The 26,890-nt window shown below is 42.8% G+C and overlaps 1 protein-coding gene across 1 annotated transcript in view; it reads right to left on the bottom strand.

Annotated features, from left to right (window-relative positions):
- Window positions 1-3,568: 3,568 nt before the first annotated feature.
- Window positions 3,569-26,890, bottom strand: part of LOC107376901 (uncharacterized) — a 31,770-nt gene continuing 8,448 nt past the window's right edge. The window contains exons 7-32 of the mRNA XM_070548094.1: window positions 22,736-22,867; window positions 22,546-22,641; window positions 22,273-22,319; window positions 21,602-22,080; window positions 20,517-20,720; window positions 20,400-20,437; window positions 19,805-19,948; window positions 19,550-19,675; window positions 19,362-19,400; window positions 17,045-17,170; window positions 16,830-16,956; window positions 15,950-16,051; window positions 15,833-15,867; window positions 14,042-14,206; window positions 10,528-10,662; window positions 10,309-10,347; window positions 10,076-10,216; window positions 8,949-9,037; window positions 8,828-8,851; window positions 6,334-8,032; window positions 6,174-6,255; window positions 5,977-6,090; window positions 5,652-5,900; window positions 5,362-5,457; window positions 4,085-4,206; window positions 3,569-4,008 (exon numbers count right to left, since the gene is read on the bottom strand). Coding sequence (XP_070404195.1) covers window positions 3,928-4,008; window positions 4,085-4,206; window positions 5,362-5,457; window positions 5,652-5,900; window positions 5,977-6,090; window positions 6,174-6,255; window positions 6,334-8,032; window positions 8,828-8,851; window positions 8,949-9,037; window positions 10,076-10,216; window positions 10,309-10,347; window positions 10,528-10,662; window positions 14,042-14,206; window positions 15,833-15,867; window positions 15,950-16,051; window positions 16,830-16,956; window positions 17,045-17,170; window positions 19,362-19,400; window positions 19,550-19,675; window positions 19,805-19,948; window positions 20,400-20,437; window positions 20,517-20,720; window positions 21,602-22,080; window positions 22,273-22,319; window positions 22,546-22,641; window positions 22,736-22,867 — 4,731 coding nt within the window. The 3' untranslated portion in view covers window positions 3,569-3,927. The remainder of the gene's footprint in view (window positions 4,009-4,084; window positions 4,207-5,361; window positions 5,458-5,651; window positions 5,901-5,976; window positions 6,091-6,173; window positions 6,256-6,333; window positions 8,033-8,827; window positions 8,852-8,948; window positions 9,038-10,075; window positions 10,217-10,308; window positions 10,348-10,527; window positions 10,663-14,041; window positions 14,207-15,832; window positions 15,868-15,949; window positions 16,052-16,829; window positions 16,957-17,044; window positions 17,171-19,361; window positions 19,401-19,549; window positions 19,676-19,804; window positions 19,949-20,399; window positions 20,438-20,516; window positions 20,721-21,601; window positions 22,081-22,272; window positions 22,320-22,545; window positions 22,642-22,735; window positions 22,868-26,890) is intronic.

Raw genomic sequence — 26,890 nt, 5'->3', positions numbered from 1 at the left:
TCTGCAACGCTGCAAGTGATTACAGACACTCAACAGCTCTTTTCAGAGCTCCTTCAACTCTCAGGCCCTGTCCACACGTAGCCGGGGATCTGCCAAAACGTAGATATTTTTCTACGTTTTGGCCTGTCATCCACACAAAAACTGAGTTTTTTCACACGAAAACGGATCTTTTTAAAAACTCCGGCCAAAGTGAAGATCTGCGTTTTCTCCGTTTTGGGTGTCTGCGTGTGGACAGACAAAACCGGAGTTTTAAGGTCCGCAACAAAAAATGCTGACATCACGTGTGCGACCTGTGTTTACACTAGCCGACATCTGAAGCCCTCAGAGCTGCGCTCTGTCACTACCCGATCCATCAATTGTCCAAGCGCTTTCTGCTTGTTTGTTTTTGCATGCGGAATTACTGCTCCTTGCGGAAGACCACAGACGAAGGACGAGGTTAAGAACGGGGGAAATACTGCCGCCTACAGGTCTGGCATGTCCTTAACAACGTATTTATCCGGGTACGTGTGGACAGTTTGTTTTTAAAACGCGGTGGTGTGGATGCAAGTTTTTGGAGGGGCGGATATTCGTTTTTAAAAAACCCCGGCTACGTGTGGACTAGGCCTCAGACATCCACCTTGGACACCTAATCTGCAGACCCCGGGTTGCATCTCATAGCCGGGGAAGCTGAACTCCGAGGAAGCTACTAATCTGAGTTTCGTGGTTTCGATGTCCGGTGACCTCACCACTGTGACCACAACCCTCCGGACCGCCGGGAGCAACTCATACCAGCCTGCATACTGATGTCTGATGAGGTTTTTATCAATAACTAACTCTCTAGTTTATAACAAACAATGGATTTCACAATTTCTCTCAGATACAAAAAACAATTGCTACAACATCGAGCTGCATCACACACCTCACATCTCCTCATGTCATGTATCATTAGTTTAGGAAAAATAAATTAATTTTATAAACATTATACTGACTCTGTCTGAATTAATACGAAGTGTGTTTATGGTCCCTGAATAATCAAAGAACCCTAGAATTTTCTGATTAAACATTCAAAGATCAATCAGATTGATATTTCATATTTGTATGGAATATCACAGTGGTTCCCAACCTTTTTCCCAAGGGGACCCCTTTTTTACCAGTAACATTTTTGACGACCCCCTCCCATTCTCTCTTCCAGTACAAACAGTATTAAGAAATGATAAAATTGTTCAAGCACATTTTAACATGCTTTGATTCAATAGATAACAGTAATAGTAGGCTCCAGTACAGAACAAAGTCATTAACAAAACCAAACAGGGCGTAATGTGCTTGACAGTTTGTATTACTTTTCTGAACACATTGTTTCTTGTAAACACTGATAAATCAATCATTCCTTTCAATAAACGTTTGACACATAAAAAATACACAGAGCAAAATGTACTTAAATGTGTATATTACTGTTCATACTAGATTATTTACTGTAAACGCCGTGGTTAATCAACCAGTCCTATCTTTAATGAACTTTTGACACTTGAAAATAAAACAGAGAGTTGAGCAAAATGTTCTAAAAAGTGTTACTTTTTCTGTACTAATTATTTCCTGTCTTAATATCAGTAAACTTTTCACTCATGAAAGAAATGTGAGCAAAATGTAGGCTATAAACAAGTAATAAATAAAGTTTTAACCCCTTAAAGTGGAGAGGTCCGGGCGACCCACTGAGAGGCTTTGGCGCCCCCTTGTGGGGGTCGGGACCCCCAGGTTAGGAACCACTGGAATATCACATTTTACTGGTCATAATATGTATTAATTGCTACAGCAGAAAAAGGATCACAGCAGAACTTGGCTGGAATTAGTGGTCTCCCTTTCTGGCTGACTTGTGAGATCCACCACTGCTCATTAGTTTCCTCATTTCTGTATATTTCAGTCGCTCGTTTTTTTTTTCTTCATTATTGTTGACGAGGCCCTTTTCCACAAAGCGATGAACTGAAGAAGCAAACTCCATCTCAGGATGGAAACAACAGCAGTACCCTTGAGGGTTGGATGAGTGTGACCATTTAAATATTCTGAATAACACACTTCCATGTGACTTATGGTTTAAAGTTTCTTTAAAGAGCAAGTCACCCCAAATCAACTTTTATATAGTTTATAAGCAAAAAAAAAAAAAAAAATGTCTAATTGTGCTGCAGACACGTGTGGTCAATAATTTGGTACTTCAGTGCATCTTAGTTCAAATTTAAATATTCTGCCTAAAACTGTCAGTATTGTGCCGTCGTCTGGTAAAAACTCTGCACTGTATTTGAATTTAAATCTGCCACTGCTATTGGCTAAGAGGTATGCTATGATGTAAACTGGTCCTTATGTCACAATGCCGTAGTGAGCTTGTGTATTTGTTAGCGGCTCTGCCCTCTCGGTCTGCTAGGCAACAGAATTTGTTGCATTTTTCAAACATGAAGAGGGAGTGAAGTAAGTTTCTTTAAGGAATTATCAAAGTGATGCTCAGGATTATGTGAAAGGCAGGCCAACCATGTGGTCGTATTTTAGTTAATCAAAACTTTTAAAGAAAAATGCAGATATTGGAGTACAAAGTTACCCATTATTACACTGTAGTATTCATTTTGTTTTATTTTTAAAACGGTACATGGCCTGTTGAGCACCTTCTACAGTCCTAAAACCCCCCCAAGACCCTTTACAACACACTCAGTTGATATTCACACCCTGATGGTGACGATGTAGCCACAGCCCCCCTGGGGTGCACTGACAAGAGGCGAGGCTGCTGAACACCAGCGCCACCGGTTTCTCCAGCCAACACCAGCAGGAAAGTTGTGCTAAGTGCCTTGCCCAAGGACACAACAGCAGCATTCTCTGGCGGGAGCTAGGATCGATTCTGCAACTCTCCGGTAACCGCACAACTGTCTACCTCCTGAGCTACTGCTGCTCTGATAACTACATTTTGTAACCCTTGCCGTTCCAAATGAATAAATAATGCAAAAATACATTTTATTACAGTGGAAGTTACAGGGTCAAAAAGGAAAAAGTGGTTAATTTACCACCTGACTTGACTGAACCTGAGGCAATTTGAGTCCCAAGACCAGATTGTCCCCTCGTGCCACGAATGCATTCTTATTCCTACAGACAGAAGACAGCCTGAATTTAAGACGGTCACGTTTGTTTCACAGCTGCATCACGTCACCCTTTCCCTACTGAAGATAGGAAATCCCAGGCACGTACAATGACGGGAACCTTCACCTGAGATATTAGAAACATTTACTAAAAACAGATTTGAATTTGAAAAAACATTTTCATTTTTGTAAACATCTGTAAAAAAAAATACCTCAGCTGGTCGTTTAAAAGAACCAAATAATGACTGTTTAATTAAAAATGAGCAGAGAAGTAAAACAAGTTCAGCGCTGAGGAAGTGATCTACAGGATCTAAAGGGTGGAGAGAAAAGAAGCCCCAGGTAAAACGGTTTTATACTTTCTAAGCTCAGCCTGTGTGTGTGTGTGTGTGTGTGTGTGTGTGTGTGTGTGTGTGTGTGTGTGTGTGTGTGTGTGAGAGAGAGAGATAGACACTAAAATAACAAGACGTAAGCACAAATGAGGACTAAAACTGCATTCCCTATGTAAACTAGACACAACTCTTGCTTTGCTAAGTATAAATAACATTTATTTAGTCTGGTTTGCCAGGCTACATAATTATGGATCCTTGTAGAATATAAACAGAAGTTCTGGAGAGTTCCAGCAACAGTCTCTCTGAGTTTAAACAGAAAAAAACAGGAACTACTTCCTGTTCCTGTTCCTGTCATTCACACATAAAAAACTCCTTTTTAATCGACAGGATGAAGCAGGAACATCTCCACACTGAGCAGACAGCCTTTAGTCTCTTTGAGTCTACCGTTTCTTTTTCTCGTCTGTTTTAATGGATAAACAACCACAAACATTTCAGTCTGAACATATTTAGGGTGAAACGGTGGGAGTAGAGGAGCGAGGCCCTTCTGATGCTCCTGCGGGTTTCTGCTGAAGTTCCTGGTAATGTTTCTGAAAACAGAAGAGTAAAAAGGTGAGGAACCAGAAGCTGACGGGGTGTTTTCAGGAGCGGATCCTGTGTGATTACCTTCAGATTGTTGTAGTGCGTCTCGCTGCAGCAGTGTGGGTCTTTCTCAGAGTTCTCACTGGTGTAGAAGACGGAGCAGAGGTTGCAGAAATGGGCCCATCTCCTCACGGTGAACTCCATCCCTGAAGACCAGGAGAAACATGGAAACACCTGTTCACTCCATCAGGGCTGCAGGGCCACAGCTGAGAGATGCTGTTTCTGTCTCATCAGTATGGCACGGCCTCAGAAGAACCAGTCAGAACCGGTTCTGAAGGTCCTCAGTTTAAACCAGAAATCTCCAAACCCTTTTAAAAACTCACTGAAGCAGACGCCACGCTAGTTAGAACAATGAAAACGGAGCTGACTAACTACACTGGATTTTATTCAGATTTATTAAAAGTTCTTTTAATTACAGCAGATTTTTCACTCATCTTCTCTCCAGTATCTTAACAGTTTTGGGGAAAGTTGGTGTTTTTCATGATCTTGAGTTAAGAAACTTGTTGTTTTTTAAATAACCAAGTGACTTTTTTCATTGAAACTCCAGGATGATCTTCTGACTTCAGGACACTGAGCTAAAATGAGTTTAAAACCATAAACCTCAGGAGAAAAGCCTAAGAGACCTTTCAATAAGAGGCAGAAACACCTCTGCAAAAGATTCTGAACAAAAGAAAACATAAGGGTTGCAGAAGGCGCTTTATAAATAAAGCTTTGATTGATTGATTGATTGATTGATTGATAAACAGAACAGAGGCACGAGACAAAAAGTATCAGAACAATGGCAAAGGGGAAGTGTTTAACTCGTTCACTGCCATTGACGACTAAAGTCGTCATTTTAAATCCAGCCGTTCACTGCCAATGACGACTCATTTGCATTTTTTTACTGTTTGAGCATCGGAACGAGCCCCCGCGCTGAGAGAACAAACATCTCAGCCCTGAAGCCGATCTTCTTCCGCATACGTCACACGTCACATGATCAGGAAGCAGACCATCCATGTGTTTGGAGATCGTTTTGGGCCGTTCCTGTAAAAAAGTGAGGCGCGAACCGGAAAAGCGTCTGCCGATCACAATTCGACCACGGATTATGAAAGAACGGATAACGCTCGAAACACGCAGATTCTTCCTGATGTAAGAGGTGAGTCTCCTCTTTGTTTCGGTTGTTTTGGCGTCGACATCATGCTAGCGCGCAACGTTCTGTGACTCTTAAAAAAACAGTAAAAACGGTGAGAAACGCTGGCAGCGAAGGCCGTTAGCGATCAGGAAACGGCTGGCAGTGAATGAGTTAAGTGTGTTTTACTTACCCAGGGGTCGATCGGGGTCAAACGGGGGCAGCTGGAAGTCGTCAGGAGACGGTTTAGTTTCAGGTCCAACAAGGTCCCGTACGTTTTCACCATCGACTGGAGAGCAAAGACGGGTGGATGAATCATCCAGTCACACACACACTCAGGCAGGTTAGAGGAGTTATGATTTTATACAGTAGTAATAACAATTATATTGCCAAAACATTTTATAAAACATCATTTTGAGGGATTTTTTGAGCATTTATTAGGTCAAGTTTTTCAAATAATTGTAGTTTGTTTCACTTTTGTACCACTGATTAGCTTTTTCTCCTCCTCTTCCTCCACACAGGCGCTCAGCTTCTGTCCAACTGGACTCTCGGACCGTCGCTGCTGCTCAGCAGAAACCTCCATCGTCTGGGCCTCCAGGTCTCCTGATGGAGCAGGTGGGTCTTGGTCTAGAGTGGAGGAGAAAACCATAGGAGCAGGAGGAGATTTGTCTTTCTCCTCCTCCTCTCTCTCATCCTCAGCGCTCGGCGTTTCCCTTCTGGTGGATTTTCTCACTGGAGAAGAAAACCAAACAGGTGAGGTTCATGTTTCTGAGAGCTGACACGACTCTTTCATCCGTGTTTTAGTCACCAGGAGTCTTTCTGGCTTTCTTCCTCGGTCGGCCTCTCGTTCTGCTCCTCGTAACTTTGGTCTCCTCTTCAGCCTTTCCAACTTCGTCCGAGGTCGCCAGGGTCACACACCCCTCTGAAACAAACAGAGCCCATGAGCCTAGGCGGACCCAGAAGTTAAAATGAGCTGATAAGTAAACGGTGAACAGAAACACCAACCTGTGACATCATCATGTCTGCGTTTAGCTGACGCTGCCATTTCCTCAGCTTCGCCTGGAGGTCCACCTACATCTGAGCCCATCTAAACACCAACACAGGCGCTTTAGTGAGATTTCTGAGCAGAAATTCAGCAAAATGAAACCTGTCAGAAGAACCAGACCTCAGGCTCCTCAATCTTCTCTCCTGGTGCCTCGGTCCTGGGCTCACGTTCTGGTTTGTTCCTGTAGTTTAACTCCATCCCAGGTGTTGTTTGCGTGTCTCCTGTAACCAAATCCTCCGCAGCAGGTAAACCTCCTACACTCAGACTCTCCTCCTTTGTGGTATCTTGTGTGGGTCTGTCAACATCTGAGGAACCAGAAGCTTCTTCTGTAATAAGTTCACATTCTGTCTCACTTGTTGTCATTTTCTTCTCAATGAAAACATCTTTTCTCATCGGTTCATCTAGAGTTCGATCATTCTGAGTATCTGCAGGGGATGCTGCTCTCTCTGTTGTCCTCCTGTTATCACCTTCAGGAGCAGCTGATGGTTCTGCAGGAGGCTCTTCATCGTCAACAGAGTCAAGGATCTGCCAGACATCTTCTACATCAGCAGTTGTGTTGGGCAGCTCTTCCTTTACAGTTTGTATTTTAATCTTTGATCTTTCTGTCCTTGGTTTTGGGGTTGTTGGTGGACCCTCCTCAACATCCTCCACCTCAACAGCATCTAAAATCACATAAGTGACCTCCTCCTCCTCTCTGACAGTGTTGCTCTTCTTTGGTGGTGTGTGCTGTCTTTTTGTTTGGGTCTTCTCGTGTTCAGCATCCTTCTTGGCTCTCTCTCTTCCTCTGGTAGATCTGGTGTTCATTGGCTCACCAGCACCAGAGTCATCTAACGTCTTTTTAGCATGAACTTGTTCGGGTTTTTTCATCTGATCCAATGTTTTTTGGTTTTCTTTGACTCCTCCAACCATCTTTATTCTACCAGAACCATGTGAGGTTGAAGCTTCTTCAGCACAATCTTTGACCTCCTTGGTACCCTCGGTAACTTTTTCTTCCTTTTCCGTCTGGTTTTTTACTCGCGTCTCATACTTTCTAATCATCTTGCCTTGTTTCTTTGATGACATTTCTTTATCTTCATTAGATGTTCTGCTCCTTAAGCGACTTGCCAAACTGCCTTCATTGGTTCCTTCTAACTCAGTCACAGTCTCTGTTGTTGGTTGATCCTCCCTACTATCCATTACCTGGTTCACTTCATCGTCTTCTGTAGGTCCAGCATCATCGGGAGCTTCTAGTTTCTGGCATTCAGGTTCTGTTATGGTCTGATTAGCCACTGATGTCTCAGAGACTTCTTCAGTTAAATGTTTTGATGAGTTTTTGTCGTTTTCTTCTCCACCCATGTGGTTATTTTCATTTGGGATATGGTCACAATGTTTCTCATCATTTCCCGAAGACTGATCACTCAGTGTTTGATTCTTATCAGCCGTTTCCTCAACCATCTCTGGGTCCAACGCTGACGTTTCCATTTTAGACTCCGACTCAACGGGTGGTGCCGCGTTGCTCTCTGTTGACATTGTGTGGTCAGATGTTCCTTCCATTGGTTCACCTTCAGTTCTATGAAACTCGGGAATATCTGAGGACTTCTGCAAAGCTGAAGAACGGGTCACTCGTCGAAAGACTGCACTCTTCTCCAGAGATGTGTCACTTGGTCCCAGTTTGGACTGGAATGAGGTGAACTCTGCAGAGGCTGTCGGTTTGACCAACCTAGGCATGAAAGCTGGTTCGTTTCCTTTTCGATGCTTGGTCCGTGCATTTTTAGTCAGATTTCTAGGCCTCATCACAACAGAACTGGATTTCAGAATATGCAGTTGTAGTTTCCTTAAGCTGAAATAAAAAACAAATAACATGTTTAATTGTTAGCTAGCAATAAGTTAGTTGGTACAATGGACCTAAAATGCTGTTCCTAGTGAAAAGGGTCGAAGGTCCATAAATATCACTGGCCCATTCGAAACTGGTGATTAAGTATAACTGGACAAAAAACAATCTGATGATCTAATAGCAACATTTCCTTCTCAGGAACATGAAGGACATGGGCGGGCCTTAACAAAAGCGGGCATGAGAATTGTTGCTTTTGGAGATTCTGCCATGAAGAACACAGCTTTCTACTCTTCTCACTTAGCTCCTCTCCTCTTCCATCCAAGAGCCCTCTTGTTGAGTGTTGAGTGAGTTGTTTATTTGCACTCCAAATAAGTTTATGTATTTATGTTTATGTTTTGTTCTCATTTGTCAAAGTTTCTGGCTCTATTGATTATTTGCTTTACCTGTTGTGACAACCAATGAGATTGCTTTCAGCGCTGCATAAAAGACGTGACTGGAATAATAAACTCCTCCTCTTGTGAATGACAGCTGATGTGTCGGTATGGTTTGTTTCCTACGTCAACCCTGATGACACCCTCGGAATATTGAGCTCTGCTAACATTTTTATCTACAGTAGAGGTGTGTGTGTGTGTGTGTGTGTGTGTGAGAAGAAAGGATGGGTGATGGTCGTGTGTGCCCATGTGTATGTGGCTCTTTACGGTAACACGGTAAAAAACAGATGCTCTTGGACTGACTGGTTGGCCACCCCTGCCCCCGTAGTACACACCACCACTTTCACTTTAAAGACAAAAAAGTACTCACGGCTCGATTTTTCCAACTTTATTCCTACAAAAGAGAACACAAAAGAGACTTTGTGATTAAATACTGAGAAAACTCACTGTTAAGTGTATTTACACACACACAGACACACACACCCACACACCATCTGCCATCAGCGTGTAAATTGTCCAGTGACTTGATCTTCTCCAACAGTCGAACCGCTGCACTGGAGTCGGGCATCTCGATGTAGATCTGATGAAGAAAATAATTAAAAACAACAACTGCGGTTATATTAAAGACTTAAACTGATTAAATTTTAATTCAACTGAACTCAACCTCACTTTCCAACTTCTCGTGAAATTACTTTTCCCCCCATTTCAAATTAAAGCACTTCACAAGCACCTTAAAGGTGAGTTTTTCAGATTGTAGAACATCTTTTATTTGTGATGATTTACTCCCACGTCAAGAGATGCTTATCATTAAAAGTTTGAGCACTATATTAAAGACCAAGTTCACTAGTTTTTGTCAACACATTTGCAGTGGGCTCTAGTACAAATTAATGCCTTGACAGTCGATCTCTATGGGGAAAGAAGCTCTGGTGCGCCTGCTTCAGCAAACAGACGTTAGCCGGAGTAAGGTAAACACAAGACAGCAGGTTTTACAGTCTTATTTCCTGATATTCAGACATCTCTTCTTTGATTGGCTAACAGCAACACCACTCTACCACTGACTGCTTACTCTGCAACGTTGATGTTTTGTCTCCACAAAAAACACAAGCTTGAAGGAGTTCTGCCTTGATGTAGCGTTGCTAACGCTAACAGTTAGCCTATACTAGCTAAGATGTGTTCTGCGCTCTCAATGCTGAACCAACAACAGCCCTCCTTGCTCGAGTCGAGATGGGCGAGTCCGTGACCATTTAAAGTGTGACGTAGACCTGACCGGCTTTTTCTGACCTTAACATTTCCCCATCTAGTTTCTATCAGTAGCTAATGCAGAAAATAGGGAAAGTAGACTATTTTCACATTCAGCCTGCATGTCTAACTCAGAGTGGCCAATCATATTTAAAAAATAAAGAGTGAAAAATGGATTCTCAGTGAACTGCAAACATTCAAACACTTAAAAACACCTCAAATCCAACACAAACATGTAACAAAACCCTGGTTTCAAATAAATTAACATGGAATTTTTTTTTATTCACACATGTTTACCCCTATAATTCTGGAGCTGACGTTGAAAATTGATTCATTTATTTTATACTGTTATTCATCTGCAGGCCCTGAATCATTGTACCCTGTTTCCCAGCGGCAAGAAGTTGACAAAAGTAGCAACAGACGACACCACGCTCATGACCGAATCCACAACGCTAAGTGATGCCTCCAAGGTCTGGACGTGCAGCATCCGCTCCTCAAGAGTGTCAGGGTCTTCAACGTGCTGGGAACAACAGCAGGTGGTGTTAAAGGAACCAGAAGATCCACCCACACCATCGTAAAACCATCAACATATATACACTAGCAAGAACTCACGTGGTTGCTCCATTTTAGCACGTTCTTGTACACCTCTTCCTGTGAACAGATTAGGAGACACCAATCATGTTAATTTAAAATCTAACTCTGAGATCAGACTAAAACTACATCGTAAACAAATTTCTCTCTAAAATCCAGAGATTATTAAAAACTGTTGAGTAAAAAGTGTCAACCACCTTTTCTTTTGTAAACATAAATAAATAGATCAGGGTCCAGTACCTCGCGGAGTCCAGGATGCGGTAACTGGAGGACGAGGAAGACACCGAGGGGACACCCATCAATCACAAATGGCTTTTTAATGTGATCCTGGATAAAATTGAGACCTGAGGACCAATCACTGAAAAACAGGAAGGCCTGAATGGAAGAGAGGAAGAACATCATTACTTCGGAGCTTGTTTGGAATTAAAACCAATGTGTTGAGTTTCTGCTAAATAAAAACTGGTTTTTACTGGAATAAACTTCACTGGTTTTCGTGGAAGCTCTACTCATCACTTTGTAATGAATCAAAAGGGTCAAATTTCACCATCAAATTGACACAGCATAACCTTTCATGCACGCCAGAGGGGCAAAGTCAAGGTTACGCCATCTGGAGGATCCAGACACACAAATCAACCTTTTGCTCACTTATTGTTCTTCAAGCAGACATAAATAAACTGTCAAGGTCTCCCGCAAAAGCCTTATCTCTCTGCTAAAAGTGAGACTGCTGGATTCCTCACTCTGAATAAAAGTGAATCCACACAAATTCTACAAGACTTTACAACTTATGGGTTACATAATCATATGTGATGAATGAACAAGATGTTTAAACCAAATGTTTGAATTATCTGTGCTTAAATCAATGAATTTGAAATGAATATTGTTCTTACAATTATCCTTTTATATCACAAATCACTATGTGTTTGATTTAACAAGTTAATCATTGTTTACACTCATACACATTACAATAAGATACATATTAAGGTTAAAAACATTTTTGTATCTGAAGGAAGGCGTGGCTTTCTGAGGAATGTTTTGGTAAAGCCTTCCAGACATGGCACATTCTGATTTGCCAGAATGGCCAGAAATCATAACAAGCTAGTTTAATAAAACAGGAATTACTTCCCGATTAGTTCAGTTTCTAGCGGCGTTCCGAACCGGCCAATTCGGAACAAGCCTCCTTGAGACATCTCTTTTGGCATAAAGTCAAAACCTGTTTGCACGCTGCAAGCTGACACAGCCAGACGGCTCCCTAAGAGCCACATCCACTTTGGACGCAAACAAGCGTTCCAGCTAATGTTGTGACCTGGAGACATCTCAAGACTGGACCGGTCGTATCGGAGTTTAATCTACGAAATCCCGGTGCCGGGAGGTCCACCCGACTTCTGACAGTCCAGATCTGCTGGGGGTCTCCGCCAGAGTTTGTAGACAACAGATTGCGTCTGATGCTGTTTTATTAATAATCAACTCTCTAGTTTATAGCGGACAACAAATTCTTTTACACCCAGATTTCACAATTTCTTTCAGATACAAAGATTCTGATAAACATCTAGCTTACATCACACCACCTACACCTCACATTCCATCAGCGCATATCATCCACTCCATCACATCTCATTATTCATGTCTTGTCATGTATACTCATTAGTTTAGAAAAGAATAAAATTCATTATATAAACTACATACTTGACTCTGTCTGAATTAATACGAAGTGTGTTTATGGAATCCTAAACTCTTCTGATTAAACATTCAGAGATCAATCAGGTTGATATTTCATATTTATATAGAATCATCACATCTTATTGGTCGTAATTAATTTGCAGTCGTCACGCTATACAGTGTGACCGCTACAACTTACTGAAGTTACTAGACCCAGTTTAGAGACTGGGTCTAGTAACCTATTAGCAAGGTCTGAGTGCTAAAGACAGCAGTGGTGTTACTATGACAACAGAGACGAGGGCTGTGTCCTTACAGCAATGTGATGAAGACGTCCAAGCCAAGCCAGCTTTATTCGTAACACCTTACAACAGTATGAAACTCACCAAAGTGCTTCACAGAACTACAATTTAAAAAAGCAAAACACACAACGATATACATCATAAAATATGTACGAATGAACAAAGTCTTCATGCCGTGTTAAAAGCCAAAGCAAAAAATTGGGTTTTCAAGAAGCATTTTAAACCAGCACAGAGAAGATGCCAACCTAATGTGTAGAGGCAGCACATTCCAGAGCCTAGGGGCTGCTACTGAAAAAGCCCCGTCACCTAGGAGATTATCTAGGGACTTCCAGGAGTAGCCTATCACCTGACCTCAGAGACCGTGAAGGGGAGTGAAGAACAAGTAGCTCAGAGAGAAAACTCAGAGCAAAACCCTGCAGAGACTTAAACGCCCATAAAAGTACCTTGTACTGGATTCTAAAATGTACAGGCAACCAGTGCAGTGAAGCCAAAACAGGAGTTATATGCTCCCTCTTTCTCATCCCAGTGAGCAGACATAAACCCACATTCTGCACCTGAAGACGAGAGAGATGAGACTGGAAACACCAAAGTACAACAAATCTTCATGTAATAAAAAAGGGAGGCGTCATGATCACGTGGGGGGTTACTGCTGAGCTCCAGTCGGCAACTATATTAAATATGGAAGTAAAAATGGCTGTAAATTTCACTTTTGTAGACAGAACCAGCTGAGATGATAAACTGGAGCGATGCAGAGCTCCAGGAGCTTCTCTCCATCAGAGCTGGAGCTCAGATCACCAGAGACTGCACAGGGACAGTGGAGGGCAGACACCTTTATGAGCGGCTTGTTAAAAAAGCATAAGGAGCGCAGCTGCGATCACAGTTATGTCCAAGCTGAAATCAAGTCTGTGACAGTGGAGCAACCGCCCCACAACCCCTTTTTACCGCTCCTCTAGGTTAAAGCAACACTTGATAGGTTTCCCTTTTCTCCCTCCTATTGGTTAAAAGCAGAATTACAATGGTTGTAAACATCCCTACCACAGCCTGCTGTAGCTAGTGCTAATAATGAGCTAAAGCTAACAGAAGCCAACTGAAACTAAATAAGCCACAAACTCAGCAGATACAAATTGTTGGACAAAATTTTTTTTTTTTAAATTCCAATAGCAACAAAGCCAGGTCACCATCAGTCCGTGACTTTACATCCTCCTTTAACGTCCTCAATCGAGTGCTAGCCTTCATATTAGCTAGAGACACAGTAAACAGGTAACAGCCATACAGCAGGTAGAGAGCTCCCCCTAGAGTTCCTACCCGCTCCACAAAACTGTTAAGTCCAGTAACTAGGCAGCAGTAAGCTGTCCAATGTGAAGGTGGTAACGTTTCTCCCTCAAGATACACTGAACAAGTCTGAAAGCAACAGCTTACTTGTGTTAAAGTATTTAATGTTGCTTTAGGATAAGTGATAAAAAAAATACTCTGCAAAGCTTCAAGTAGTTTTCTCAAGATTCTATTTAGCAATATCATGGTTGCTAGGAGACAGGACACACAGCAAAGGAAGAGTGGGACTAAATCAGAAGGTTAGACGGTCCAGTTTCACAACTGCTCACTTCCTGTCTTTATGGTTGAGGAAGGAATAGACTTAGGTCAGGTCCTTCACAGGATGCAGGCCAAAAATACCGACACAGCCGAGGTTACAACCTCCTGTTATTCTGTCCCCTAAACAAGCTGTTGTGTTTCTGCTTGAAACTTGTAACCGATTCACTCACAAGCCGATTACGTAAATCCACAAATAATCAGCTACTCACCCTCCTCTGCAGCGGAAGCACGATCAGGTCTGTGTACAGAGTCTGAAAATTCTTCAGAGGCAAATACTGCCACGCCAGCTTGGCAATGTCGTCCACGGTGTAGTTGTCCTCCGGCAGACCCGTCAGCATGACGGCAAAAGACGCGAAGTTCTGACAGTCAGTTTCCTGCGTGGCAGAGGGGTTTAAAAACCGCAGGATCAGCGTACGGCAGCTCCCTTACTGAGCTTGAGTCTACACTTCAAGACTCGTAGATAAATAATGTTTATGGGAAGAATTATGTAATATTGTGTTACTGCAGTTATTTTAATTAAACAGGGCCTGAAATTCACTTCTAAAAATAGGGGGGGAATTCCCCCCTCACATATGTCTGCACATTCGGTAATCCCCCCCCCCCCCCCCCATATGTAAATTTCCCCTGTACAGTCTTATGTTGTTCTAACCATACCTTACATCACGTTTATAAGCAGCTTTCATTGGACTCCTGCAGCATTCTCATCTTCGTTGCTCGTCCCTTTCTTTGTTTCATCTCCTCTGCCTGATTTCTTTCCTCACACGGAAGTTAAAAAAATAAATATAAACTTTCCAGGAACTACTTGTGGGATTAACAAAAGGCCTTAACATTGCTGTATTCTTACCTCAGATTGATGCATTAACTTTTTTTAATCTTCCTTAGTGGTCCTCATAGCTGCATCTGTGGCCATCTTTTCTTTTGTCTGAATGGTGTCTTTTTCTTGGCCTCTAACACTGCTTCTTTCTCCATTGTAACAACTTTGAAGTATAAAAATCAAATAAAAATGCTCCTTTTTGCTGCACTGGTATTAGAAATTATCTGAACAATTTTCATTGCTGAAGTATGTTGTCCAACTCTCTGGGCTGCATCTTTGCTCTTGTTTGTGCTTCTTTATCTGTTGTCTCCATCTTCTCTTCTTACTCTGATTTCTGTCTCTGAATTCCTCCATCTCAAACTGATGAATTTTCATTAACCCAACTTTTAACACAAACAGTTTAGTTGATGTGGCATCAAACACGATTGCAACTACGTACATTATTGTATCTGTTAGTACTAATTAGTTTTGGAGCGGGGTTCTCCCACGCTCCGCTTGGTCCTCTGTCCTCTCTGTCTTCTGTCTCCTCTGCTTCATCTCTTATTTGATAAAAGCTCGGTTGAAATCAAACTGCTCTTGCGGAGGGCGATTTTTACAAATGGAGCAGTTCATTTCACCATTATTATTTTCAAGCCAGGGATACAGTCTGAGCCAGTTAGCCTGAAACTTATCTTTAGGCTGCTTGCTAACGTTACTTTCAGTGACGCTACCTTTTTGAAAGTCCGGAGGATCTGTCTCATTCACAGCATCGCTGGAATCAGCGCTGCCTCCCGCCCTGCCTCCAGCGCCTCCTCCCTTGCTGGGGATTTCTTGTAAAGTTTTTTTTGGGAGCAGGTTCCCCTTCGTTGTTAGATTTCCGTTTTAACCAGCAGTCCATGTCTGCGTGCAGGCGTTAAATCCGACAACCAAAGCACTGCTTTGCTGCTAGCAAGGGACTGAGCTTGTATTTTGATAAGTGGAGAAAAAAAATAATCCAGCGCGCCGCCAATCACCAAGATGAAGAACGGGTTCGATGTTGTGGGATTTTAATGGCTCCGATACAAACGTCCACATTCGCTGTAGGCTGTGCGGGACTTTCCCGCATTATAAAACTAGATTTGCGAGAAGCGACTATATAACGCGCAATACCCGCAATCCCGCAGTGAATTTCAGGCCCTGATTAAATGAAAGATGCTGAGTCACTTACAGGAATGCTCTTGACTTTACTGACGGTGATATAATCTAGATATTAATAAAACAAAGAGTCAGTTGGTGACAGAAGGTTGAATTCAGCCAAATGTGAGGTTCTGATCCGTTCTCTTACTTGGGATGTAGAACCACGGAGTGGCAGTAGGGAATAAGTAAGGAGCTGTTTTCATGGTGAGCCAGAACGGAGGGTTGCAGCCTGGTGGGATGTTGGCTTTTGCTGTTGAATGATTCAGAGTAGAGGATTATAATCTGAACACAGATGTTGTGTTAAACGGTCTTTTATCCAAAGTATTGTAGAAAGTTTTTAAGTTATTAGATAAAATTCAAATTATGAGTCAAACTCAGCAATAAATCACAGAATCATTTGATCCAAACCTGTTTAAAGAGCAAGTCACCCCCACATCAACCTTTTTTTCTGATAAACTATACAAATGAGTGTCTAATTGTGCTGCAGACACGTGTAGTCAACAGTTTTGTACTTTAGTGCATTTTAGTTAAAATTTTAGTTTTCTGCCTAAAACTGGCAGTGTTGTGCCGTTGTCAGGTAAAAACTTTGCACTGCATTTTAATTTAAATCTGCCATCGCTATTGGCTAGGAGGTACCCTAGACCGTTAGCTGGTACCATATGAGGTCACAATGTCGTTGTGAGCCTGTGTGTGTGTATTTGTTAGCGGCTCCGCCCTCTCGGTCTGCTAGGCAACAGCATTTGTTGCATTTTTCAAACAGGAAGTGAGAGTGGAGTAATACTCTAGTAGGGGGTGACTTGCTCTTTAAAGACTCGTGCAGGTTAATTAAATAATTAATCCAGGCTTTTCTTTACTGAATCCTCCAACTAAATTTTGTAACGGTGAAGAAAAACAAGATATCTTATCTACAATTTGAATCTTTTCTCCCACATTGCTGCTTACATGCTTTTTTATTTCCAGTAAGTAAAAGGGAAATAATCTGGATTACAGATGCACTTCAATAATTCCGGACTGAAATAAAAACTGACCTGCTGTTCTATTGGGTAAATTTGGTGATTTCAGCCTGAACAGTTTGTGAGTTCGACCTTCTCGGTGTTTGCTGTAGGAAAGTCCGAGCAGGTCGACATCATGATTGGACGCAAACTCAACATACAGCTGGACACACAAACGCGGCACAGATGAGGAGAAACAGGAAGTTATTCAAACACTGTAAGACATCCTTGTGTTTTCCATGTGTTTATACCTTGTTGAGCAGAGGCAGGAAGTTTCTTACAGAAAAGTTTTTAATCAAAACTTCTCTGAGTTCCTTGATTTCACTCTGAGAGATGTCATAAAATAAGACCGTCTTAGAACCGTCATCAGTCACATCCTGTTGGGAGGAACACAGCAAACACTCAAATAACAGAAAAGTTGGCGATGTGTAGCTACGTGGTTCAAATTTTTTTCAAGAATTTTATCTCAAAGATCAGTTGGCCATCAGTTCTGTTGTTCATCACAAACACAATATTTTACTGCTACGACAGGGACTGAAGCAAAAAACTCTCATCTGACTGAAAATTATTGGGGGGGGGGGGGGCTCACATTGTTTACATGCAGCCACTATTCGGGTTTTGATTGGTTTTAGGGTCAGTATTCTTGTTTCTGAACAATTTGGAATGACCCGTTCGCACACACAGTGTTTAAAAGTGTGGGTGTTGAGATTTCTCTGAGGTAAAAAAAGATGATAAGTATTAAAGTACTTTGGGGGGTCCGGGGGCATCAGAGCTTTATTGGCTTCTGGTGCGCGCTCCTTGTGTGCACCGCGGGAACGAGCAATGAGCGCGTGCATTTTTGCAGCTTGGGCGGTGCAGAACGGTGGAGAGATGGGCTCGACACACGGGAGGCAACAAACGACAGAGATCAGCGAAATTCTTCGCTTTTATTACCTGGCACACGGGAGGCGACCCGCGGCAAAAGGCCGTCGATGCGTTCTGTTTCATGGCGAAATAGAATCTTTCATTGTTTTGATTGGCTGTGTCAGGATGGAGGGAATTAAGGTTATTTAAGCAGTTCAGAGTTTAAAAAGCGGTAGATATGACTCCTTGTTCTCCTACTCTCCATGACTGATGTCAAGTTGTTGTTGTTATTGTTGTTGTTAGCCTCAAGGGCAATATGCCGATTATCACTTGTAAGTCGCTTTGGACAAAAGCGTCTGCTAAATACATAAACATAATATATTTCACAAGGTGCTGCTAGAGTTATGCGGCTCTGGCGCAGAAGGGCAGGGCAAAGAGGTGCCGGCTGCGGCGGTGAAGGTGAACGGGACTATGGTCGTGGAGGCTAGTGTCTGCTTCCAGCCTGGCAGCAGACCTGTGCAAGCAAGGCGCCGGCATTTACTAATAGTCACCAACAATTTCCCATGCCGCGGCCTTTTTGTGAATATTTATATTCGTTGGTAAAAATATTGTACAGTTCTGGGAAATCCGTCACAGCAGGTATCAACTTTTCCTCCATGTTTGCTCGGAGATGTACGGAGCATCCTGTCCGCTCATTGGTAAGTGACTGAAACCTCTGTTGATTGGTCCTTGTCCGACCGACCGACCGACCGACCGACCGACCGACCGACCGACCGACCGACCGACCGACCGACCGACCGACCGACCGACCGACCGACCGACCGACCGACCGACCGACCGACCGACCGACCGACCGACCGACCGACCGACCGACCGACCGACCGACCGACCGACCGACCGACCGACCGACCGACCGACCGACCGACCGACCGACCGACCGACCGACCGACCGACCGACCGACCGACCGACCGACCGACCGACCGACCGACCGACCGACCGACCGAGAGAGAGAGAGAGAGAGAGAGAGAGAGAGAGAGAGAGAGAGAGAGAGAGAGAGAGAGAGAGAGAGAGAGAGAGAGAGAGAGAGAGAGAGAGAGAGAGAGAGAGAGAGAACTTTTTGCTGATTATTCCAACTGACGGATTTCCCGCGACGGAGAACTTTAATCCCTGTGCTAGGAATGAACTGTGGAATGCCTCAGGGCTCAACATTAAGGGGCTCGACACACGGGAGGCGACAAACGACCGTGATCAGCGAAATTCGTCGCTGTTGCTTTAATTACCTGACACACGAGAGGTGACCCGTGGCAGCGGCAAAGCCGTCTACGCATTCTGTTATATGGCGAAATCGAAACTTCTGTTGTTTTGTTTGGCTGCATCAGGTTGGAGGGAATTAAGGTTATTTAAGCGGTTTAGAGTTAAAATAGCGGTAGATATGATGTTTCACAAGGTGCTGCTAGAGTTATGTGGGATCTTACTTCTGATTTTACTATAAAACATAATAATAATCAACTTCTCCTCCATGTTTGGTAAATGGCATGTATCTGATATACCCTAACCCAAATACGGGTCACTACCGTTGACAACGCTCTTTGTCTGGTAACCCTTTGGAGGCTGATTTTAAATGGTTACATTTTTCACGCCCCGGCTCGTGGGATCGCAACATTAGGAGGAGGTTTAGACACATGGGTCTGTGTGTGTGTGTGTGTGTGTGTGTGTTTACTTACAAACTTCATCAGTTTCATCAGAGATTTGTAAAACCCAACCTGCAACAGAAACAGAGGTAGAATAACTGGGTTAAACATCAGCAGAGACTCTCACAGGGAGCTGACGCAAAAACGCCTCACCACCCGATCCTCTGCTAAACTTTAATATTAAGAATAAAAAGAAGAAAAGTCTGGATTTAGTTTCTTACCGGTGACAGTAAAATCTTGTTGTTAACAGGCCTCAAGCAGAGCTCACACCCTTTAAAAGCCACCCCGTCCCAGGTCTCCTTCACCACTTTTTGTAGATCTTTAACAGTCGGCATGAGGGCCAAAGCCTGACAGGAGACCAGGAGAGTGTACAAACGTAACCTCAGTACGCCATCAGCCAAGCGTACATAAATGGTTTATCAAAACAACATGACATCAGTAATAAACGGGACACAAATGTGAAAGTTGGCACCTACAAAGCGTGTCTGAGGAATAACATAGATGGTGTCCACTTCATATTTAAACCCAAACGGGACGAGAAGGGCAGCAACTTCCTCCTCTGTGTAGCAGCCATCTTTATATTCTGGGAGGTTGTTGATCAGCAGCAGCTGTGCATTAAACTGGCAAAACAAATAGAGAGTGAACAATTCAATAGAAGAAAAAAAAACCAATGCTCTAATAAGCTAGGACTCGATGTTCTCAAAGCTAAGATTATTGCACACAGGCGAGAAAACAAGAGGAGACTGATTTATGTCTCTGGGGTGACGCTCGTCAAAATAAAAGCGTCGAAGGAGACTCTGAGCGCTGGACTGTTTAATATGGCCTGAGTCAACTTTATCAGTCTTCCTTAATCAGGACCGCCGTCAGACATTTAAATGTTTCACTAATAACACTTTTGTTGTGTTTGCTAGCTTATGGGAAGATTGGGAACCCAAACAGAGACACGTATTTAATTTACCTTCGTTGTCCCCACATGTATTAGTTTGACCTGCTGGGTCGTTAAAACCCGACCTTGCAGCTAACCTCGTAATTATTCAAACAAGTGTTAACTTTAATGGTGATGACACTTACATCTTCATCCAGACACCGCTGCTGATTCTTAAAGCACCCTGGAGAGGAAGAGAGATTGAAGGTGTGAAAACATCAACAGACGTCTGCTGGAGGAGGTTCAGGTTTGTCGTTCCTTACTCAGACACTGATCGTTCAGAAACGTGTCCACCACATCTCCGACGGTCCGAGAGGTTTCCGGATCTAAGGAGTAATCGTATGCAGAATTCCACTTTTTGCCCGTGGCCGGGACATTTGGTTTGGTGCTGGGAGCTGAAGCTTCTTGGGTAGATTCTGCTGAAACTTGGCCGACTGATTTGGACTTTTCCTCAGCAGCCCCAGAATCTAGAGACGCGGTTAACCCATGTGAGAAATCAGGTGGAGGAGGGGAAAATATACATTTCTCAAGAAAAGCTTCACTATACGAGAAAAACACAGAAGAAGTTGATTAAATAACCGACTTCTCTAGGTCCCTTAAAAAAACAAAAGAAACTCAACTCAAGCAAATCAGCGTGGAAGAGTCGGGGATTGTCGATGAAGTCCCACAGAAAGTAACTAAGGGTTGTCAGAAATGTTGCCAAACCTGTCGCTAGGCACTTTTACGAAAGTCACTAAGGGAGTGTGAAATGTGGTGGAGACAAGGTCACTATTTGGCAACACGGTCGATTACAGATTTGAACCAATTCTGATTCATCTCAAAAGATAAACTGTGCCTCTGAGTAAAATCTCCTGTCTCTGGGATAAATCAGCTCTAGACGGCGGTGAGGTCACGGCACCAGACAACAAGTCAGGTTTCTTTATTGGTCTGAGTTTAAGACGATCTCCAGGAGAGTTGCTTGAAGGAAGTAAACTAGCCTGAAAAGCAGCACTAAAGAAAACTTATGATCTCGTTATTATAAACTAAACAGACTCCGAACATCAGGATTTACTCCCTTTCTCTTCTGTTTTGGACTTAGCCAGTATCTTAGTTTGTTTTGGTATTGTAGAAACTTTTTCAAAGGGCTGCCCAGTGGCTGGTGATAGTGTTGTTGACAGATAAAATTATTCTGCAAAAATTCCCAACTTTCTGCTCCCAGGGGATTAGATTAGATTATAAACAATTTGAAACAGTAGCTTTAAAATTAAAACTCAGAATGTGACACAGAGTGTCTCATATGGATACAATCTAGAAAGGGAGCAGAGGTGATCTGAGGACAAACAAGAACCAGAGAACGTGGACTCTTTACCGTATGAAGCATCTCCAGCTGTGGGCTCTGGGGTCTCCTGCTCTGACTGGAGCTGACACGGAGCTTCAGATGAACTTACAGGAGTTTTGTCAGCAGCATGTGGACTCTGCTGGGGATCGGGTGTCTCTAACGTGCTTTCACCTGGATGGGTTGGTGGACGAATCAAACGGAGCTTAATGAGGGAAGTCTTGGCAGCTGCTGGTTTCACTTTAGAACCTTCAGCTTCCTGGCTCTGTTCCTCTCCTTGTTTTTCAGCACCTTTAACCAGAGCAGAGTCTCCAGCTGCTGTCGGTGGCTTTTCAGCAGCACCTGGTCCAGTTTCTGCCTCAGCACAAGCAGGAGGTGGACCGTCTGTCGGGCCTTTATGCTCCTCTGCGGATGTTTCTGCTTTGGGACTTGAGATGTTTGCCTCTCCAGTGGTGGAAGAGAGGATAGCTTCAGAATCTGGAGGAGCGGAGACGCTTGATTCACATGATGTTCTGCAGAAAAGAAGAGCACCATGAGCATGAGTTGAAGAAAAAACAAAGAAACTCTTAACTTTGGGACGTCTTCTTCACCGTTTTGGTCCAAATCTGAACACGATGACACAAATTGAATTTGACAAACATAAGTGGTGAGAGTAGCAGGTGCAAACACGCTCAGCTGACTTGTTTGTGAGAAGCACGACTTACTGCTGAGGTTTCTTCTGTTCTTTAGACGTGGCACTCCTCACACTTTTCTGTAAATAAACAGGGAACACTCAGCCAAAGACATCCTTGTCACCACGTTGAAGATGAAAACGCCTGAGACAGATTCAGTCTTTGTCCAAATGAAGATGTGTACTTTAGTGGTTTTAGACTGAACATGAATGAAAGACTGAGCGAAGCTGTGACTCTAATGCTGCTGTTGACAGAAATCTTTGAAACACCACGTGAAACTGGACACAGAATGCTAGAGCAAGGTACCTCTGGGGTGACTTTGATTGTTTGTCCTTTCAAATCAAACTTCTTTACGCTCCTCAGTTTCTCTGCATCTTCTTCATTCGTATAACGCACTATTGCCTGCAAACACAAACAGCACGATGGGTCGCAGCAATGACAACTGAGGCTTGTAGCAGCTTCTGTGAAGCAGGACAAAGTCTCTCTCCACACGTACCTGTTGTCTGCTCCTATACAACACAACCGACTCCGTTTTCCCAAACTGCTCCACCGCGTTAACCACGTCCTTGTGCGAGAGGGCATTAGAAACTAATTCGAGTATCACCTGGTTGGAAGATGGAACGTCGTCCTGGGGAGCAAAAACATATTAACCTCGTCACAACCAGAGCCCATGGTGGTTAGAAATGGGGTAGATGTTTTTCTGGTGCATTAACGGCCATCTTGATTGAAAGGCTCTTCACATACTGATGACAACCAATGGTAAATGTTTAGTCGAAAAAGGAACAATTTTAATCACTTCTGAAATGTACAATCCTTGAAAAACCTCATTCGATCGTTGTGAGCGTCCTGTTCTTAAAGACTGGATCCTGACCTATGCATCAAACTTCTCCTCAGTCTGCCCAGCCCCCTCTGCACCCTCCCCTGTGCACGAATGAGACGCTCTTGGCTTGTAGCAGCTGAACAAGAAGCAAACTCAGGGCTAGCTAGAGTAAACGGATGGAAAGAGCTGTTTCGTTTGTTTGCAAATATCATTCAAGGATTTGTTTAAAATTTAAGTTTATGGTATCTGCCGACTCGCTCCTGGTGGCTGCCTGGTGGGGGCAGGCCTGGGGGCGTGCCAATATTATCTCCTGGACCTCTGACACGGCTGCTAGTTGGGACCTCTGGAGTGATCCTCCACTCCTCTTGGGAGGGGGGTTGGGGCTTCTGCGGCAGCAGTCTCTCTGGGGTCTCTGTACTCCGCGGGAGACCTCTGGATCTCTGGGACTTTAGAAGCAGGTATGTGGCCCCTCATACTCACTATTGAACACTCCTATAAAGAAACCTAACGTACACAAGTGCGTGTACGCACACAGGTGCTGACATGGAGCAAATATGGACTATGGACACATGACCAAAGGCTGTGGTTGGCGATGGGTACCGAATTTGGTACTTTTTAAGGTACCGACCGGGCACTGATTCACTTCATTTGAAGCGGTGCCTCGTTTCGGTACCCGTCCTTCACAACGAGAACTTGCCTAGACAGCTGCGCATGCGCAAGAGCGTTATGTCATCGGTCGCTGCGAGCCAGTTGTAAACAGAGCAGCACGGTAGAAAGAACGAACGCTAAAGCTTGGGTCCACTTCATTAAATGTGATGGGTAACTGGGTGATGATGAAACCAGCGACAACGATCTAAGTGAGACATCCTCATCTTAATTTGCTCCGGTAGGTAAATAAAATGTAAGATAACGTTAGCTTGATTTGTTAGCTTCCGTTTCGCTAATGGTGCGTTCGCTTTCTCCTCGGAACTCCGAAATTCCGACTAGAAGAACATGAACGCGCTCTAACGTTTGGCTTCACTTTACTAAATGCGACGGGCGATTGGGTGAAGATGAAACCAGCGACAACGATCTAAGTGTGAGGCATCATCGTTTTAATCTGCTCCAGCAGCTAAATAAACTGTTTAAGATAACGTTAGCTTGATATGTTAGCTTCCATTGCCACCATTGTTATTAGCTAATGGTGCGTTTGCTTTCTCCTCGGAAATTCTAACTTCCCAGTAGGAAAAATCAAATGAAAAAGGACGGCAAAAGGAATGAAGATACACAGTAAATTTAGTTCACAGTAAAGATGTTTGCTTCAGTTAAATTATCAGCTTATAAAACTACAAGGACGATGTTAAAATACAAACAGTTGTATGTTATTTATCGTGATATTTATCAAATATTGTTATAAATTGAGAAAAATATATATTTAATTATAAAAGACAATTAAAATATTAAACACTCAAAAGTATCGAAAATTGGTACCGTTAAGTACCGGTATCGATTCCTAGGTACCGGGAATTAGTACCGGATCGATTCAAATGTCAAAGGTACCCATCCCTAGCTGTGGTTGGCACTAAATGCACTATGAATTATTACCACGTGCTTTTCAGCAAAGATGTTACTGTTATATATCTTCATGCAGTTGGCAAAGTGATATTTAAGTTGCGTTGTATTTTTGTGTGAAATTGAAACTTTAGACACTCAACTTGTAGCAGTTGGCCAGTGAACAATATTGTGCTTTTTTCCTCATGTCCATTCCCTTAGCTGTTCACATTTAGGTTGATAAAAAATTGGTCAGTTGCTGCTTTTGTTTTCTGTTTGAGTAATACAAGCCAGATTCCAAAAAAGTTGGGACACTAAATAAACCGTGAATAAAAACTGAATGCAATGATGTGGAGGTGCCAACTTCTAATATTTTATTCAAAATAGAACATAAATCACGGAACAAAAGTTTTAACTGAGAAAATGTATCATTTTAAGGGAAAAATATGTTGATTCAAAATTTCATGGTGTCAACAAATCCCCAAAAAGTTGGGACAAGTAGCAATACAGGTCCTTCTAAAGAAATTAGCATATTGTGATAACGTTCATTATTGTCTGTAATGTTCAGATAAACATTAGATTTTCATATATACAGTGATCCCTCGCTACTTCGCGGTTCGTTTATCGCGGATTCACGACTTCGCGGATTTTTTCTTTGGAGCCTTATTCAAGGGAAATTTGCAGATTCGCGGTATTTTTCTATGCGAAATATCAAGAAATTCCTTTTTTTTTCATCAATTTCATCATAAAATGCACTTTTTGTAATAAAACTATAAAAAAACCAAGTAAAAAAATTTTTTTCTTGAGTTTTACCCACAAAAAGAGAATGCAATCATACGATAATTCAATATAGTACTGTATGTCAGACTGGTCGGCTGGATTCGGGAGTTGAGCTTGTAGGGAGCGTGGTTTCACAGACGCGGAAGTGAGAGCGTCGGTGAAACGCCGGCTCACGATTTAATCTAGGAAACCCCCGAGCGTTCGAGCGTCAACGAAGTGGCACGGAAATGCCGGGCTTTCCAGAAGTAAGTAAGATAACTTACTGTGAGCTGATGGGATGGATCGGTAGGTTGGAAACTCTGATCATGAATCTGAAGACACAATGACTGAGTGGTGAGCTGGAAAGGCGACTTCCGTTTATAGCCGCGGTTTGTGACGTAGGTGCGACGTGGAGGGAATCCCCGCGAGGGGCATGCTGGTAGTTGTGGTCTATAGTGGAGGCCGGCTAGCTGGAAGAGGCTGGCCTGGGAACTTGGGTTCTGACACTGTACTGTAAATATGGTGTCCCTACTTCGCGGATTTTCACCTATCGCGGCCAGGTCTGGAATGCATCTACCGCGATAAACGAGGGATCACTGTATTAGATTCATTACACACAGCTGAAGTAGTTCAAGCCTTTTATTGGTTCTAATATTGATGATTTTGGCATACAGCTCATGAAAACCCAAAATTCCTATCTAAAAAAATCTAAAAAAAGTACGTATGATTTGTGCCGATATCATATCGGATTGATATCGGTTTCGGTCAATGCTGAAGGCAGCAATATCTCTATCGTATCGGAAGTGAAATAGTTGTTTCGGGACATCCCTACCAACAACAGGTCAAAAACACAAGTTTATGTTTTCGTGGTTGGCACAACCCACGGCCTCTGATTTTACAGAAGTTTCTGTGAGCATCAGCTTCTGTGACTCTAGAGGTGAGTCTGGAGAGAGGGGGTTGGACCTTTAAATTGTCGCTTTTCGAAACATTGCTTACTTGAACTAGCCCAACAAGCCATCTTACATATGTGAATATATATAGTCTGGCCACAACCCATAGACAGAGCTCACTCGTAGGGCAGAATCTACGGTCATCTTTCAAACCGTCTCCTCACGTTATTGGACAACAAACAGTGCTGTACACTGCTGACAAACACAAATACATCCTTTTTCTGAAATAAATAAATAAATAAATCTATCTGCTCTTGACTCAAAGAAATGCTCACGTCCAAGTAGGGTCGTCACGGTGTGAAAATTTAACCTCACGGTTATTGTGACCAAAATTACCACGGTTTTCGGTATTATCGTGGTATTTTTTTTAAACGTGCTACATTTTCACACAATTAAATAAACCCTGTATGTCAGGAAATATTGTCCTCAGTTTGTGTCTAAATTTTGCCTAAAATGTGTTATTTTGTAATTATGTTGTTTATTTGTTTACATTTTTCCCCTTTAGTCTTTAAAATACCAATATTTGCCCATAACTTCTTATTTTATGTCTGTTTGACGTCATCATTTAAAAATATTAGATCAGATGATAGTC

Source organism: Nothobranchius furzeri, chromosome 2, assembly GCF_043380555.1.
Source record: "Nothobranchius furzeri strain GRZ-AD chromosome 2, NfurGRZ-RIMD1, whole genome shotgun sequence".
Taxonomy (NCBI): domain Eukaryota; kingdom Metazoa; phylum Chordata; class Actinopteri; order Cyprinodontiformes; family Nothobranchiidae; genus Nothobranchius; species Nothobranchius furzeri.
This window is presented reverse-complemented; position numbering and strand designations above follow the sequence as displayed.